Source organism: Myotis nattereri (assembly GCF_964212035.1).
Source record: "Myotis nattereri genome assembly, chromosome: 11".
NCBI lineage: Eukaryota > Metazoa > Chordata > Mammalia > Chiroptera > Vespertilionidae > Myotis > Myotis nattereri.
In genome coordinates this window covers 55,171,831-55,188,241 of record NC_138086.1, presented here as the reverse complement: position 1 = coordinate 55,188,241, position 16,411 = coordinate 55,171,831, and the positions used below count along the sequence as shown (strand labels likewise).

The window sequence follows — 16,411 nt, the reverse complement described above, 5'->3', positions numbered from 1 at the left end:
AGGATTCCATGAAAGAACACTTTAGAAATCTAAGACTCATGAGTTTATATTCTTGACAAGTTCTTAAAAATTTTAATTTTTTAAAAAACAGTAGGAGAGGAGATGCATAGACAGAGCACAGAGGATTTTTAGGGCAGTGGAAATACTCTGTAAGATACTACAATGATGGATATGTGTCATTCATTTGTTCAAACCCACAGAAGGTATATCCGGAGTGAACCCCAATATAAACTATGGACTTTGGGTGATTATGACGTGTCATTGTAGGTTCATTCGCTGTAACAAATGTATCAGTAATGGTGAGTCATAGTGATAATGGAGGAGGCTATGCATATATATAGGGCAAGGGGTATGTGGGAAACCTCTGTACCTTTCTCTCAATTTTGCTATGACCTCAAAACTGTTCTTTAAAAAAACTAGCCCAGTTTAAAGAAAATAGGCATAACTGAAGGTCGTGTAATCTGATGAGAAGAAACGGAGCTGCTCAAAAGAAAAAAATTCTCAAAAAATTTCCAGATATAAAGAAACCATGCAGCAGAACTCTGGTTAGTGACGTACGCAGAGAATGCTCATTCCAGTTTTTCTGCATCTGCATTAAGTTCTCATGACTAAAGTTCGTGTTTTCTTGTTTGTTTTTGTTTTTAATATGTTTTTATTGATTTTAAACAGAAGGGAAAGGAGGAGAGAGAAACATGGATTGGCTGCCTCCTACTGGGGATCAAGCTCACAACCAGGGCATGTGCCCTGACCAGGAATCAAACCAGGGACCTTTTGAGTACATGGGACTATGCTCAACCAACTGAGCCACACTGGCCAGGTTAAGTGACATGTTAAGGTAAAATGCCATATACAACAAGAAACCGTATGACAAAGGAGGGAAGGCACCGAGTCATTTGCACGTACCTCTGTGAAACTGAAGAACAGGCCAATGCCCCCGACAAAACTCAAAACCTCTCCCGCATATTTTCCTATTATCGGAGCACACGGTGAGCAGGAGTGGCCGCTTGTCTTACAGCTCTGAATCAAGTAAAGAGAAGAACTTCTGTTTCAAAGTACATTCATACAGAGCAGATAAAAACTACACCCACAAAAATAAGTGAATGCCTGGAGAATTCTATCCCATTTGGGGCCTTGGTTCTTCAGTAGCATCCGAAATTCGAAGACGGCTCTTAAGATTCCCCCTCCCAGTGCCCACGCCCTGAAGGATCACCCTCTTGAGTGTGGATGGGGTGTTTGAATACTATGGATAGTCAGGCTCGTGTTTATGTTGCATTACATCAGTAACTGTCTTCACAGAACAGAGAGATCGCCATGCCGACGTTGAGGCCACCACATCATGAGATGGCTGCACAGTCAGACCTGAGAGTAGCCTCTGGAAGTGGAGAGACACCCAGAAAAAAAACAAGACTACAGTCCTTCGATCACCAGGAGCTGATTTCTGCCAACATCTCCTGAGCTTGGCAGAGGACCCCAGCCTCAGATGAGACTGCAGCCCCAGCCAACACCTGGATTTCATCCTGGTGAGATACTGAGCAGAGGACCCAGTGAAGTCATACCCAGATTCCTGACCAATGGAAGCTTAGATAATAAATGGGTGTTGTTTTAAGCCACTAAATTTGTGATGACATAGTACACAGCAATAAAAAAAAAATAATAATAATTCCACAGAAAAAACCTCATTGAGGACATATCAAGCTCAGGGCTCAGAGGGGTGGTAATAGGAGTTTCCCCCAAATATAAACACATGTGAATGTTCTAAGAGAGCCAAACTCCAAGTCCATCCTCATACAGGATCAGGGTGGTACTGGGGCTGGCCTGGACAGAAGGGTGGCTCTCATTGGTCCATCACTAGCTCAGCTCCCAAAAAGAAAAAGCGAGAAGTTGTGATGGGGAAGAAGGGAGGGAAAAAGACAGTTCCATGTGCCTTCCACCCTGAGGATGTTTAGTACTCCCTCTGTCCCATAATAATAGTAGCAAGTGAGTATTTAAACAGGAATTATTGGCGAATGCAGCTATAAGTTATGTTGTAGCGCAGAATTGCGAAGCCTTCGATCAAAATCAATGTTTCATGACATCTGTCATTTGTTTTGACACATCTTTCAATTTTTAGGTTAATCTAATTATTATGAATTATAACTATTTTTCTAATTTCATCCGCTGATCGAAATCAATTGTTTTATTTCAGTTGAATATCAACCCATTGTAAAAGTAAGATTGAAAAAAAGAGAGTTTTCAAGCAAAGATCGAGTTGCGAATGTCCAGTTCTTGAAGGATCAAAAGAAAAAGGAAAAGTTGCAGAAAGGTGCAATTTCGTTAGCTGCAAAACAATTTAAGTGCAACAGAATGACCATATCAAGAACTTGGAAACGTGCTTCCGAAAATAATTGTCAAGGAGAATCTTATGCTAATGCTGATTCTTTGAAAAAACAAAACTGTGGACATAAATGCAAAGATTATGGAGAAAAACTTGAAAAACTTGGACATATTCCTCTCAGCAGAAGAGGCACCATATTAGCCTTTGATAATATTTCTCCCGAAATACTGGATAATACGTTTCTGTCACTTCAACAAGTTATGCTGGAAGCAATGAAGAACGATGGCTCCAATAACTTTAAGCTCACGCACACAGGGAAAGCAAAGCTTCGCAGCCAAGGGATCCTGCCTACAAGTTTAAAATGCAGTAACGAAATTATTGAAAAATCCAGAAACTATCTGAACACTCAAAATAAAAATCAGGAGTACTATTTTTAATTTATTGTTTAATTTAATCTAGTTTTTTGATAATAAATGTTACGTTCTATATTTATTTTCTTTTGCTACTATTATTATGGGACAAATTACATTCATCAACTGCTACTATTATTATGGGACAGAGGGAGTAATTAAAAAGTCCATTTTAGCATAGCCCACCTACCACCCCGATATTTTTCCAAACATATTTAGACGCCTCCTCTGACCTTTAAGGCTGATCTGCTGTTATTTCCCTTTCACACCCTGTTCTAGGAGGAGGTGAATAAGAAAGAATTAGGGGCAAAGGCCTAAAAGCATCTGTGTTTAGCAGGACCCTGGAGTATTCAGCAATCTCAGTAGATATTTGAGGACAAATGATACATGGCATATAATTTAGGCACATGCAAAGCATTTTTAAAATACAATTCAGCATGAGAAAGTCCATTTCTCCTATGTTCGTCATTATTCATATGTATGTAGTATTGTCTCCAAAAAATGTCTTATACTTTGTACTTACAGCCAGACAGGTATCATTTGCGTTAACACTTCGGAACCCACAGCAGTTCAAATTTCTCTGGATGTCATCACGAGCACTTGCTGTATTGTTCCAACCAACTTCCAGAAGCTGACCCTAGAACAGCCATTGAACATACACATTAAAATGTGTCATCCCTGAAAAAAATGTATAAATCTACAGCCTGCAATTTTTAATACTGCATGTACCTAAAACAGGGGTGGGGCACGTCCCGCCTGTAGGCTGTATAAGGCCCATGAAATCATTGGGTCTGGCCCTACCAAGGCATTAGGGGTGAGTTAATTAAATGTTTGACCAAATAGAGCAGGCTAATTTTTAAGTTGATAATTTTGTATGGCCCATGAATATCCAAATGGGCTATAAATATCCAAATGGCCCTGGGCAGCAAAAGGTACCCCACCCTTGACTTAAAATAAATATTCTTTTGAAGATCCTTAAAATTTTTCAAAGGGTTATACTTCAATCTGCAACAAAAATTAAGGCACTGTTTCTATCCCAAGAATAAAAACTCTTAAATTTTACATGCAATTTAAAAGAACCGGTTGGTTGAAAGGCATAATCCTCAGAGTATAATAAGAAAAATTTTCCATTGCCCCAAGACTGAGACCATATGCTTCTACAAAGTACTCTGAAAAGATTAATTGTAGAATGGAACCATAAACATTCTGGAGTAAATGTTTCACTGCATAATGGTGAGGAAAGAATGGGTGAACATCTGTTAGCGTTATTGCTTTTTTACCCAGTGGGGCAAAATCCTTTTAAAAGATGCAAAAATACAGCAACAGTTCTAGGGTTCCAATCAGCCCCACTAATATAGTCATTTTCAACTGGCACGTCGCAAGAATTTTCAAAACATGCAATACCTGACTATTTATCAGCGACAATGACCTCTTTTCCCTTAAATTGCCAAATAAAAAAATAACAACAGCCAACACAACAATATCCATCTGGTGTGAGTGAATCAAAACTATACTTTTTTTTGTCTGATAGGCAAAAATTATATTTTTTAGGGTGCCGCAGAATTTTAGTAATTAGTTTATATGTGCCCTGAGATGAAAAAGGTTGAAAATCAATGGACTGATGCAATCAGGAACAAAATATTTTAGCTATATCAAGTGCAATGGCATTTTGTGTAAGAAGAGATTATTTTTCAATTATTCCTTCCCCTTTTTTCCTACACATACTATGTGGCATAATAAAGTAAATGGGAAAAGTCTTTGCTTACCTGTTGCTCCTCGTTCAGGGCTAAACAAGCACACGATACAGAAAACTGAACAATAAATACAAGTAAGAGAATGATCATGTACTGAGAATTCAAGTTAAGGTTATTTCTCGACACTGTTAAAACAACATCAAACAGAGGTACTGACAACTTTAGAATGTACCGGAAGGAATTTAGCCAGAAAGCAGAACAAATGGCAATTAGAGAAAATTTAAATAGAATACACATAATTATTATTATTTTGATAATACACTGTAGTTGCAAGTTCATATAGAAAAATATTGACAGCAATGATAATTATTTAACTAAAAGCCGACCTATAAGAATTTCATTGAGATTTAAATTCTTACATATATAAAATAGGAATAGGTAAACATATACAGTATATCACTGTAAAATTCTCAACCAAATATTCATATGTTGGAAAAAGCTAAGAAGTTATTGAATTAGTTCAGTATAACTGAACCTGCGATACATAAACAGAACTATAGTGAACTTGCAAAATATATTCTTCATGATATGCAAAGCAGATACTGGAAATATGCAAATACACAATAATTTCACCTTAAGAAATGCTCCTAATGTTCGTTGAACAAATGCCTATGGGGCTTGCTAGGAGTTTCTGACAATTTCCTAATGATAATTTAAATAGTCATAGTGATTAAAGAATAATCGATAAAAGTAAGAACAAACCCAACTGGAGTAAAAATCCTCTTTTAAGAAAGGATACAAAAAAGAGCAACACCTGATGGTGTTTCACAGCTCCGATCAGCCCCACTAAGGCAATCAGGAACAAGAAGATGCCCACTGCAATGACCACGCCGACCACCCGGAGACTGGAAATCAGCCCGAAGCCAATGCCCCATGCAGCAATTCCAATGAGCAGCAGACTAACCAGCTGCAAACGCAAACAAAAAGGGAGAAGAGAGAGAGGGAATAGCATCAATTTGATATTATAATATCAAGAACATTTTTCAGGCACCCACTTAGTTTCTTATAAATGATTAATACTCAATACTAGAATGCACACAAGATCTCAGTTGATAGTATTGTTTTAGCAAATTATATCAACCCTCAGGCATGCTTTAAAAAAAAAGCTAACAATAACCTACAAAATTATTATGGAGCCTCCTCTGGTTTATACTAAGTCTAACTAATTTCTACTTAAGTTTTTGAAATAATAGCACATATAAAGCTTCTAGACACCAATACATTTCATTCTAACATACTGATTGCTTCACATGGAAATCACGTATCTTTCCAGCTGGACTGCACCCTTCCCTGTCATGCCTTCCAACTCCCCAACAAACTAAATTAATCTCACTCTTCTCTGGGCAACTTGAGAATAAGCCTCCCCCTCATCTTTCCATCTCTTCATTTATCTCCGCAGAACCTATCACAGAACCTGGTCATTGGGGACAACCAAAAGTTTCTCACAGACTTGTTGCTGAAATAAAGTGCTTTAGGTGCTATTACCTATTCTATTAGAATTCATATACACTTGACCCTTGAGCAACACACAGATTTGAACTGTGTGGGCCCACTTACACAAAGACTCTTCTTAATAAATACCTACAGTACTGCAAATGCATTCTCTTCCTTACTATTTTCTTGTTAACATTTTCTTTTCTCTAGCTTACTTTGTTGTAAGAATACAGTACATAATACATATAACATACAAAATATGTGTTAATCAACTGTTTATGTTATCAGTAAGGCTTCTGGTCAACAGTAGGCTGTTAGTGGTTTAGTTCTAGGGGAGTCAAAACTTATACGTATATTTTTAACTGTTTGGGGGTCAGTACCCCAACCCCTGCATTATTCAAGGGCCCACTGTATGGAGAGAAACCGTTAGAACTTTCCGGATGAAAGGAATATAAGAGACTTTATGTATTCAGAGTAAAAATGGCATTCTGAGTATAAATTATTTTATATTCCAATAATTTTATTTATACAGGAGTAGGCAGAAGTAGATTTACAGTTGCATTGTGACATTCTTCTGAGCTCATAAAGCTACTGTATTCTTCTTAACCTGCATGTCTTTTTCCTTATGAATAACTGTAAACCAACTTTTGCCCACTTTTGTGCATTATAAAACTAAACCAAGTGAAGAGAGAGAACACATGCCTCAAAAATCGGTCATTACCTAAAAAACTCAGTTACAATTATTTCTTTAAAATAACATGTAAATAAATAGCATGCATATGAAGATTGTAATTAGCTGATGGAAGATATAGCTTAGACAGCTCTGTGGGAAAGATGGGGGTGAGAGAACAGGAATGAGATAGGATCTTCAATTCAGTGGAGAGTCCACCATTTCCTGGAACAAGTTGATAGTATAAAACCCAGTTGGGAGAAATCAAAATGAATAAAATGTAATATTTTTAGCACCATTTCAAGGCTTAATAAAAACTTTCGAAATAAAAAATAAATCACCACTTATTCCAATGAGTCTTTTTATACTCAAATGTATAATTTTTGATACATATGATCATAGTTTATTAGTCACAAATTTCAAATGACTTGGCATATAAAACTTCGCACACATGTAGAGATACAAGTCAAACTCCTAAATGTTGACAAACAGTACAAATACTTGTATTTTTATCCATTTGTTATAAAGAAGCAAAACTTGAGAAGAAAAGTAACTATCAGAAGCATGACAAACACAGCTATGGGAGTACACAGACTTCTCTTCCAGGGCAGTTAGTTCACACAGAAAGCTTTTCTTTTTAGAAGGAGAGGGGGAGGAAAATATTCTCACAGATTTTGCTACCCAGACATGTGCAAGTCCTTCTCATTTTCTCAACGGCTTCCTATCAGCAGGTCCATTTGCTTCTCATTTTTATCATTTTACTCACAATCTTCTCAGCACTTCAAACCACCTTGGGTTGAGAAAAAGTCCTCTCTGCCCCATCACAAGTGAGCTTATTTCTGACTCTGTGGCATCCAAATATAGCACGTTTCCTTTCACGAGGTGAAAAAGGCAGAACGGGAAGAAGGTGTGAAGCAAGAAGGGCGAGAGGATGCAGGGACAGGCCTCACCTCAGTGAGGAGGGAGGGCTACGCTTAGCATCGTTCCTGCACCATCGAACCAAACACTGAAGACGGTCCACACATCAAGGTGCCTTGCTGTATCAGCCAGGGTCTCCAGGGAACCAGAACTAATGGGATATACATTTAGAAAGAGATTTACTTTAAGGACTTGGTTCATGCAATTGTGGGGACTTGTTAAGTCTGAAGTTTATAGGGCAGGGTGGCAGGTTGGAAATGCAGGTAGGATCTCTATGATACAGTCTTTAGACAGGATTCCTTCTTCCTCAGGAAACCTGAGTCTTTGTTCTTAATGCTTTCTTTTTTTTTAATATTGTGAATGAGGCCCACAATATGGAGGATAATTTGCTTTACTTAAAATCAATTGAATGTAAATGTTAATCACATCTAAAAAATACCATCTAGCAACATTTAGACTAGCGCTTACACAAACACCTGAGCATCAGAGCCTAGCCAAGTTGACATATAAAATTAACCAGCACACGCGCCAACTTCAAGTCCTGGATATGATCTCTGGGTCTTAATTCAATTAATTTCAGGGGCAGGACTATCACTCTATCTTTCTTTGAGTCTTAGAGACAAAAAGTTGTGAAGCATGAATGATATGATACCTAAAAGTCTTCCAACCCTATAGTTTTAAAGAATCCTTTGGGACTCATACCAAATCCTTACTATATTAATGAAGTTCTGACCACGAGTTAAATATTCACCAACCAACAGTTGATGTCCACTGTTCCCTAAAGCCAAAGACAAGACATCCCGACTAGAACAAAGGTTGGAAACTTTCTCTGTAAAGGGGCAGATATTTCCATCTGGCTTTGTGGATCACTATTCAGCTGTCACAGGAAAGTAGCAATAGAAAATATCCACATAAATGAGCAGGGCAAGGTTCCAAGAACACTTCACTTAAAGATGTGAAATGTAAATTCATGTAATTTTCATGTGTAATGAAAATATTCTTCCTTTGATTTTTTTCAACCATTTAAAAATGTAAAACCATTCTCAGCTGGCAGGCTATTCCATCATAGGCAATGGAATGGATGTGGCCCGTGGGCTGTAATTTGTGGACTCTCGTTCTAGAAATCAGTGCAGGAGAAAATGAAAACTTACAAGTCCCTACAAATAATTGCGATGTCAGAGATTTTTCTAAAGATGGGTCAGAGTTTAGAGAATAATCCAAAACATTCAGATAGCTAGAAGAGGCCAAAGATACAGTAAAGGAGCAGGTAGCAGGCTGAAAAATGTCCATCCACACTGTAAATATTACCTTACATAGCAACAGAATAAAGAGTATTTTATATGGCAAAAGATGTGACTAAATTAGGATCTTATCCTGGATTATCAGGTGGGCCCCCATGTCATCACAGAATCCTTCCTGCTACGGATACTTTAAGAGATGGAGGAAGGCTGTAACATTTAATTTAAACATATAGCTGAGCACAGAGAAACCGTGAGAAATTCCCACAGGCCAGAAAGGGAGAACTGAAAGTCAGAACTAGAAGCAAACAACTGGGGCTGTGGGGGGCCCAGGAGAGGGTGGGAAGGACTTCCAGTCCTTAAAGGAGAAGGATTTGAGTTTTAAACCAGAAGAACTAGGAAGTGGAACTACGGCCCTTACACAGGAGGACCTCCAGAAAGCTTATTCCAGTGTAAGGGGTTATAGAAAAGCCACACCACTACACCCAGAAGACAGTAAAGATTGTTCAGTCTCTGCAAAAAGCCTTCTGCAAGAAAGAGAAACGCCAAGACTACCATGCCCATGTCTAGAGTCTGAATGTACACTGCCCAGGCATGCAGCAACCTTCAAGTCAAGCAATTTAGATAAAAGCTGATTGCAGGCTGTCATGAAATTAGGAGAGAAAAACTCACAGAAACAAATCCAAAATGACTCAGGAGGGGCACTTCTGAATCCCAGTCCTGATACCATTCCCAAAGAAAGAAAACAAAACAAAAACTTTGTTGTCAATAAAAAAATCACAAAACACAAAGAAAAAAAATCTAATGGAGATGCAAAAATAGAATTAGCATTCCCAAGAACCTGAGGTAATAGAACCAAATAAATAGGAGTAAAATTAAACTCACTAAAAAGATAAAAGGAATAAAAACAACATGGGGGAAAAAGTAAAACTATATTTAAAAATGCAGGTCTGAAAAAGAGCCAAGCAGAGCAAATCCAATAAAAACAGAAAGAAGAGAAACATGTAATAGGAAGGATAAATAAAGCTTCATTAAAAAAAGAAAAAATTGATAAGCTTTCAGCAAAATCATTTTTTAAGAAAAAGAGGATTTCCGCAGCCTTACTTGTAATAGTAAAAAGCTGAAAACCTCAACACCATGACAAGGGAATTCATAAACTGGTGTGATCACACAGTAGAATACAAATGACTTTGATCCATTTCTATTAAGTTGATAAATTTCAAACATAAAAGATCTGAAAAGAAACTGTATAAATATTGATAAAGCATGTATATATGTATAAGTTTTCAAACACAAACAATACCATATATATTTTTTGTGGTTGATTAATAGGTGAAGCTGTCATAAACATATAAATATGTGTGGAAATGACAGATGTTGGTTTCAAGATGGTAACTTCTTTGAGAGGAGAAAAATGGGAAATGGGATGGAGAGCGCATATTATTTTCCGTGCATATGAAATATTTCCTGATTAAAACTAGCTTCAAAAATTTAACAGAACCAATTTTAACTTCTGCTGCTGCTTTCCTCTGAAAATTGGTCCAGCTTTCTTATTCAGCCTTTGTTCTCACTATTCCCGAAACACAGCTACCTACATTAAGATCTCATATGTCTCTCAGATATTTCACATTAATTCCTATCTGTGCATCTCCAAGTACTGTCCTCATTCTCTCCTATCATTTGCTCCATTTAGGGAAAAGAAAGGCTTTTGAAAAGGTGGTATACACCTGAAATCAGTAGGTAATGATTCATTGCATATCCACTTGTTTATGACAGAAAGCAAAGCTGTAGGTCATACTTGGGTGCTGTTACGTATGGAACAAGATACCACACCACTGCACCCCCTTCTCATACCCAATTCCCAAGCACACGCACCCGCCTGCGCGCGCACACACACACACACACACACACTCACACACACACACACTCACACACACACGCACACACACTCACACACACACTCACACTCACACACACACACACTCACACACACACACTCACACACACACACTCACACACTCACACACACACACACACTCACACACTCACACACACACACACACACACACTCACACACACACACACACACACTCACACACACACACACAAATATACATTCTCATTTGTAAGGTGGGAAAGAAGGTAGCTTTAACTGTTCAATGCACAACAAATTTTGCATTTATTACTACAACTATGAAACTGTCCAAACATAAACTCATTTGAGCTAATTAATCATTTTCTGATAAACCTGCAAAGTATGTCAGGTTTTTTTACTTAAAATTTGAAAACAACATAAATGTTTTCTTGAATGTGACCAGTATTTTCAACACATGATAACAAAAATCCCCCAAGTAGTCATAATTCACTTTTTAAATTGGAAGTAAAACCTGAGGATTTGTGATATGCAACTAAATAGATTTGATTATTAGCCTCTTTAACTGCTACTATAAAGGAACTCTTTAAAGATAATAATTAAACTATTTCTGGGTAGTGGTAATTATGTTATGGTCGGTTTGTAATTTTTAAGAGAATGGGATTATAATGAAGTCTCCCAAACTAGCAATCTAACCATTGTTAACTTCCAATAAAATTAATTCTAAGTGTATAATTTAAAAGCCTCTGTTTGTCACTGGAACTTGGTAGACACCGAAGCTGCAGGAATCTTTTGTTCAACAACAGTTTCCTTATGAGACAATTGTAATAGAAAGTAAATTTAGACCCATGACAAATAGTTTCCTTCCCTTGAGACAGATGCTGATAAAAACAGATTGTGGACCTGTTAACTCGTTGATAGCAATGTTTTTATGAGCAGGAAGCGCCAACCTTTCCTGTTTTCCCTTTAAAACAAAGAAAAGTGAATCATGAAAAGAGCTTTTCAAGGAGAGATTACAAGAACTATAATCATGCCAAAGCCAGATTATAAAGTGTCTACAACTGGCATTGCTTCCCCAAGCAAATCCTAAGAGGAGGGGGAGGCAAAACCATTGTACACACACATGGCTAGATTATGACTGGGGAGAAACAGAGGGCACTAGTGGAAAGGACATAGCAATTCTCAGTCCATGCTCACGAGAACATCGAGGCACAAAGCTGCGGCCAGTGATCTTCATCGCCCCTTCATGTTAGAGGTGATAAATCAAAGTAGTAGAATGACATGCCCAGTGACACAGAGGCACGACGGTGGGAAACTTTTTGCTCGGTGCATTTTTTGTCCCTGTAGGATTATATCATAGTGCCTAACAATACAGCGAAGTAATTTTTAACACTGAGGTATAATACTAAAGACAATATTATATTGCCTAAGAAAGTGTAGTTTATTTTTCTTTGCAGCCAGATTGAGATGCTATATTCAAATATAGCATCTCTTTAATTTACTCCCTATTAAACCTGGCTGTATGGTCAGGAATAAAGGAACAATGAAGTCCTCTAACTCAAACGACCTTTCTTTGAGTCAACTACCAGGTTCATTTTGTGCTTTTTCTTTTGCCTGACCTAGAAATGTTGGCACATACAATACATTCACACACAAGTACACAGTGTATTACCTGGAGTAGGGGAGCCAGAAGTTCTACTCTGGATTAAAAGCCTTTTACCTTTTCACTCACTCTAGCAAATAAAATTGTTTAAAACTAATAAACATGTATTTTTGCACCTTCTGAGTTGATATATGCAATGCCATTATAGAATTTTAAAAAAAGTACATTGTGCATAATGTTCTTCATAATTCAGTTTCAGTGGGTGCTGCAGTATTAAACCACTACACTAACCCTTTCAAATAATAAAGGAGTTACCCAAATGTTTTAGAATTAGGAATAGAAGAACCAGATAAATTGCTGCCCGGAGAAGTGAGCTCTGTAGTGGACATCTGTTGCTTTTACAACCCAGCTCATACACTTCTTGTAAAACTCTTAATCATAGTGTCTCACCAGCCCCCTCCTACCACTACCAACAGCAGAGACACAAGATTTTGGCCCATCAATCATAGTTGCTCACCCTCCTATCCACAGTGATTGATCCATTTAATGGGTCCATAAACTAATAGGGTCAATCAGGATGTCCCATCTAGCTATATATATATAAAAGCCTAAGTGACCGGCCAACCGGCCAGTAACTATGACATGCACTGACCACCAGGGGGAAGACGCTCAATGCAGGAACTGCTGAGCGACAGCAACTTTGCAGAGTGCCCTCTCACACTCCAGGACCCCTCGGGAGGTTGTTGGACTGCCGGTTTCGGCCCGATCCCCGCAGGCCAGGCTGAGGGGTCCCATTGGTGCACAAATCCATCCATGCACCCGGCCTCTCGGATGATAATACAGGGATATGTAAAGATTTTTGAAAATGGGCTCCTCTGGCATAGCAAGCTATCAGGATAATTAAAATTGATTCTGCCATCTTGCACAATATAAAGATCTAGCCTCAAAAATAATCTAAGCAGAGACAAGGTGAGCTGAGAAATGATAGAAGGAGCAAGAGAATTCTGGCCTTTTCTGAGCTCCTTGATCCAGTCACACTTGATGATACAACTACTGGGTGTCCAATTATATTTAAGAGCTTATGCTACCTTGCCAACACATTCTTTTAAGCTCATCTATAACCCATGAAGAATTCTGATTAACATAGGCTCTGTTTTGCAAGCACTTACCATAAATTTTTTAAATGCCTGCAAATTTGCTTTGACTCTGTCTACCTTCACCACTGTGACCACCTTTCCAAACAACAAGGAAATTAATGACTCAGAGAAATGTCCTAGGCCATCTTCTGCAAGCACCCTTCCTACACTTACCAAATTTAACTCCAGCCTAAATTTCACTGCTGAGCAGGTCAGTGGTTGACTGCAGACTGGGAGCAGAGGGAGGGATTTCAAAGGAGGATAAGACAACTTTGGGGGGTGATGGAAATCTTCAAGGTCTTGAGTGTGATGATGGGTTCACAGGTGTATATGTCAAAATTCATTACATTTATATCTTAATGGGCAGCTTATCATATGTCAATCATACCTCAATTAAACTGTTCCCCCACTACCATCCCCCCCCCAAAAAAATGACTCAACTTTACCAGACAATAGCATTTTACAGCATCATCCTTCTTCTGGTATGGAACAGATCATGATGGCTAGCATTACAGATGCAATTTGGTGCCGAGGAAGAAAGTGACATCCAAGGATGATGGAGCAGGAAAACAGATGAAGACTAGGACTAGACAACATGCTTGAATTGTGCACCTGCTCTGGACATGTTGCTTCATGAAAATAATAAAGCTTAGTACTGAGTAGCAATAACTGGGTTTCTATTACTTACATTTGAACTCTGTTCCTAATATGGTGTTCTCTAATGGTCTTTTTCTTAAAGCCAGTAAGATCAGGTCATATCCACACTGGCTATCTTTTGTTTCTAATTTTAACATAAAGTCCAAATCCCAGCTTGACAAGTCCAAGAATGCAAAGGGTCTGGATTACCTCTGAGGTGATTCATGAGTCACTTGCCCACCTCCAGCCATACTTGGAATTCTTCTACACTTTAAGTGCCATACAATCAAGGCTCATGTAGGCCTGGTGGTCTTAGCACCTGGCTAAGTGCCTGGCACAGAAAAAGGTACTCAAAATATACTGCTGGAGAAAAGAACTCATAAGATCACTCATAATGCGGTAAGGACCAGCAAAAGCTTATTCCCTAACCTATACAATATTTGCAGAGAAGAAATCCAGCCTCGTAATGTTCCAGATTATTCTTCCTCTATGAAACCTATAAAAATATTTTCATTCTTTCACTGAATATCTACATTTCAAAAACAAGATGCGAAGAAAGAGTGGAATTATTTCTACAACAGTTACTTTTTTTTTTCTTCTGAGCATCCAAATTCTACCAGGGCAAGTAAGTAACTTTGAGGATAAAAGGGAATGGGGAACAATTGAAAAAACTGGATTTGATGCTGTTGTTAAATGATTCAAAAATGTTTTGACAGCACAAAAGCAAGAGAGACGTGGTGGTGGTAGTGGAGGGTGAAAAATATAGAACAGTAATAAAATTTACTGGTAGAAGGATTACACCACTAAAATGTAACTGTATCCACACATGTATAAAGAAATCAAAGGCCCTAACCAGTTTGGCTCAGTGGATAGAGCGTCAGCCTGTGGACTGAGGGGTCCTAGGTTCGATTCCGGTCAAGGGCATGTACCTGGGTTGCAGGCACATCCCCAGTGGGAGGTGTGCAGGAGGCAGCTAATCGATGTTTCTCTCTCATCGATGTTTCAAACTCTCTATCCCTCTCCTTCCCTCTCTGTAAAAAAAATCAATAAAATATATTTTTTTAAAAAGGAAGAAATCAAAGGCTCCAGCCCTGACCAGAGGGTCATCCTGTGCACTGGAAGGTCGTGGGTTTGATTCCCGGTCAGAGCACATACCAGGGTTGTGGGTTCAATTAATCTCTCTCTCTCTCTCTCTCTCTCTCTCTCTCTCTCTCTCTCTCTCTCTCCCCCCCCCCCCCGCCCCACTCTCCCTTTCTAAAAAATCAATAAAAGACCTTAAAAAAAAAACAAAAACAAAGGCCACAGACAATCTGCCTCTCTAAGGTCCAACATTCCCAATGAGGAATTATACTTGAATACTGACCTATCCCTCTGAACTTCTGCTTAATGCGGAAACTAAAGAAAATGCCAGCAGTGATGAAGCACGTGTTTCTGCAATGCCAAACATCTGGGTGGAAATTTGAAAATTCTATAAATAAATCTAGATATTGCTAAACATCCAGACATTTAGTGTTGACGCCAAGACCTCAATTCTCCATTTAATTTTCCTTCTTCAAATGACACCAGAAGCCTACGAGGCCTCTGTCACATATCTTTCTTCGCTGTGCCAAGCAGATTACTTTACGCTTATAGTAAGTAATAACTGCTGAGAGGAAATTATACAGAGGGAATTCAAAAGTAAGGGGCCCTGACTTGCCATTTTCCAAGGATAACTAGTTTGAGATGGTACCTACAGCTACCAACAAACTTCCAACACTATCCCTTACTTCTTTGCAGCAGTCTGGGCAACAAGCAGTGGAGCTGTGGGCAGAAGAGCCCTGCAGTGATTCTTTCGTTCCTTAACTTAATGTCAATCATACGCAAGCCATGTGCTGGGCACTCAGGAAAGCAGATCTTTACTGTTGAGGGGTACATAGTCTATAATATGAAAAATAAAAGGGTAATTGCCCTTTTTAATGACTACTTCACTGATCAATTCAAGTATCAAGTTTTAGTCCTCATCTAAATACTTAGCGGCATTTGACACAGATGTTCAATTCTATCTCCTTGAAATAATTTGCACTTGGCTTCTAGGACACCAAACTCTACCGGGTTTTCCTCCTGCCTGACCAGCCATTCCTTCTCAGACTCCTTTGCTGGCTCCTCCTTGTCTCCCAAAGCTTCTATTATCAGAGCATCCTTGGTTCAATCCATGGACCACTGGCCTTCTCCATCTATCCTAACTTGTCTATTTTATCTAGGCTCAACTCTTAATATCATGCTTAATGCTAATGGCTTCATGAATTTAAACCTCCAGCTATTCCTCTCCCCTGAACTCCATTGTTGTTAGTCTAACTGCTACTTGAGATCGCCACTTAGGTATCTGATTGGCATCCCATCTAATAGTGAAACCCTAATTTTCCTCCAAAAATCTGCTCCACCACAG

General features: G+C 38.6%; 1 protein-coding gene across 1 annotated transcript in view; it reads right to left on the bottom strand.

Moving 5' to 3' along the window:
• Positions 1–16,411, bottom strand: part of TSPAN13 (tetraspanin 13) — a 28,594-nt gene that overhangs the window by 4,562 nt on the left and 7,621 nt on the right. The window contains exons 2-5 of the mRNA XM_081101773.1: positions 5,218–5,385; positions 4,491–4,571; positions 3,248–3,361; positions 904–1,017 (exon numbers count right to left, since the gene is read on the bottom strand). Coding sequence (XP_080957899.1) covers positions 904–1,017; positions 3,248–3,361; positions 4,491–4,571; positions 5,218–5,385 — 477 coding nt within the window. The remainder of the gene's footprint in view (positions 1–903; positions 1,018–3,247; positions 3,362–4,490; positions 4,572–5,217; positions 5,386–16,411) is intronic.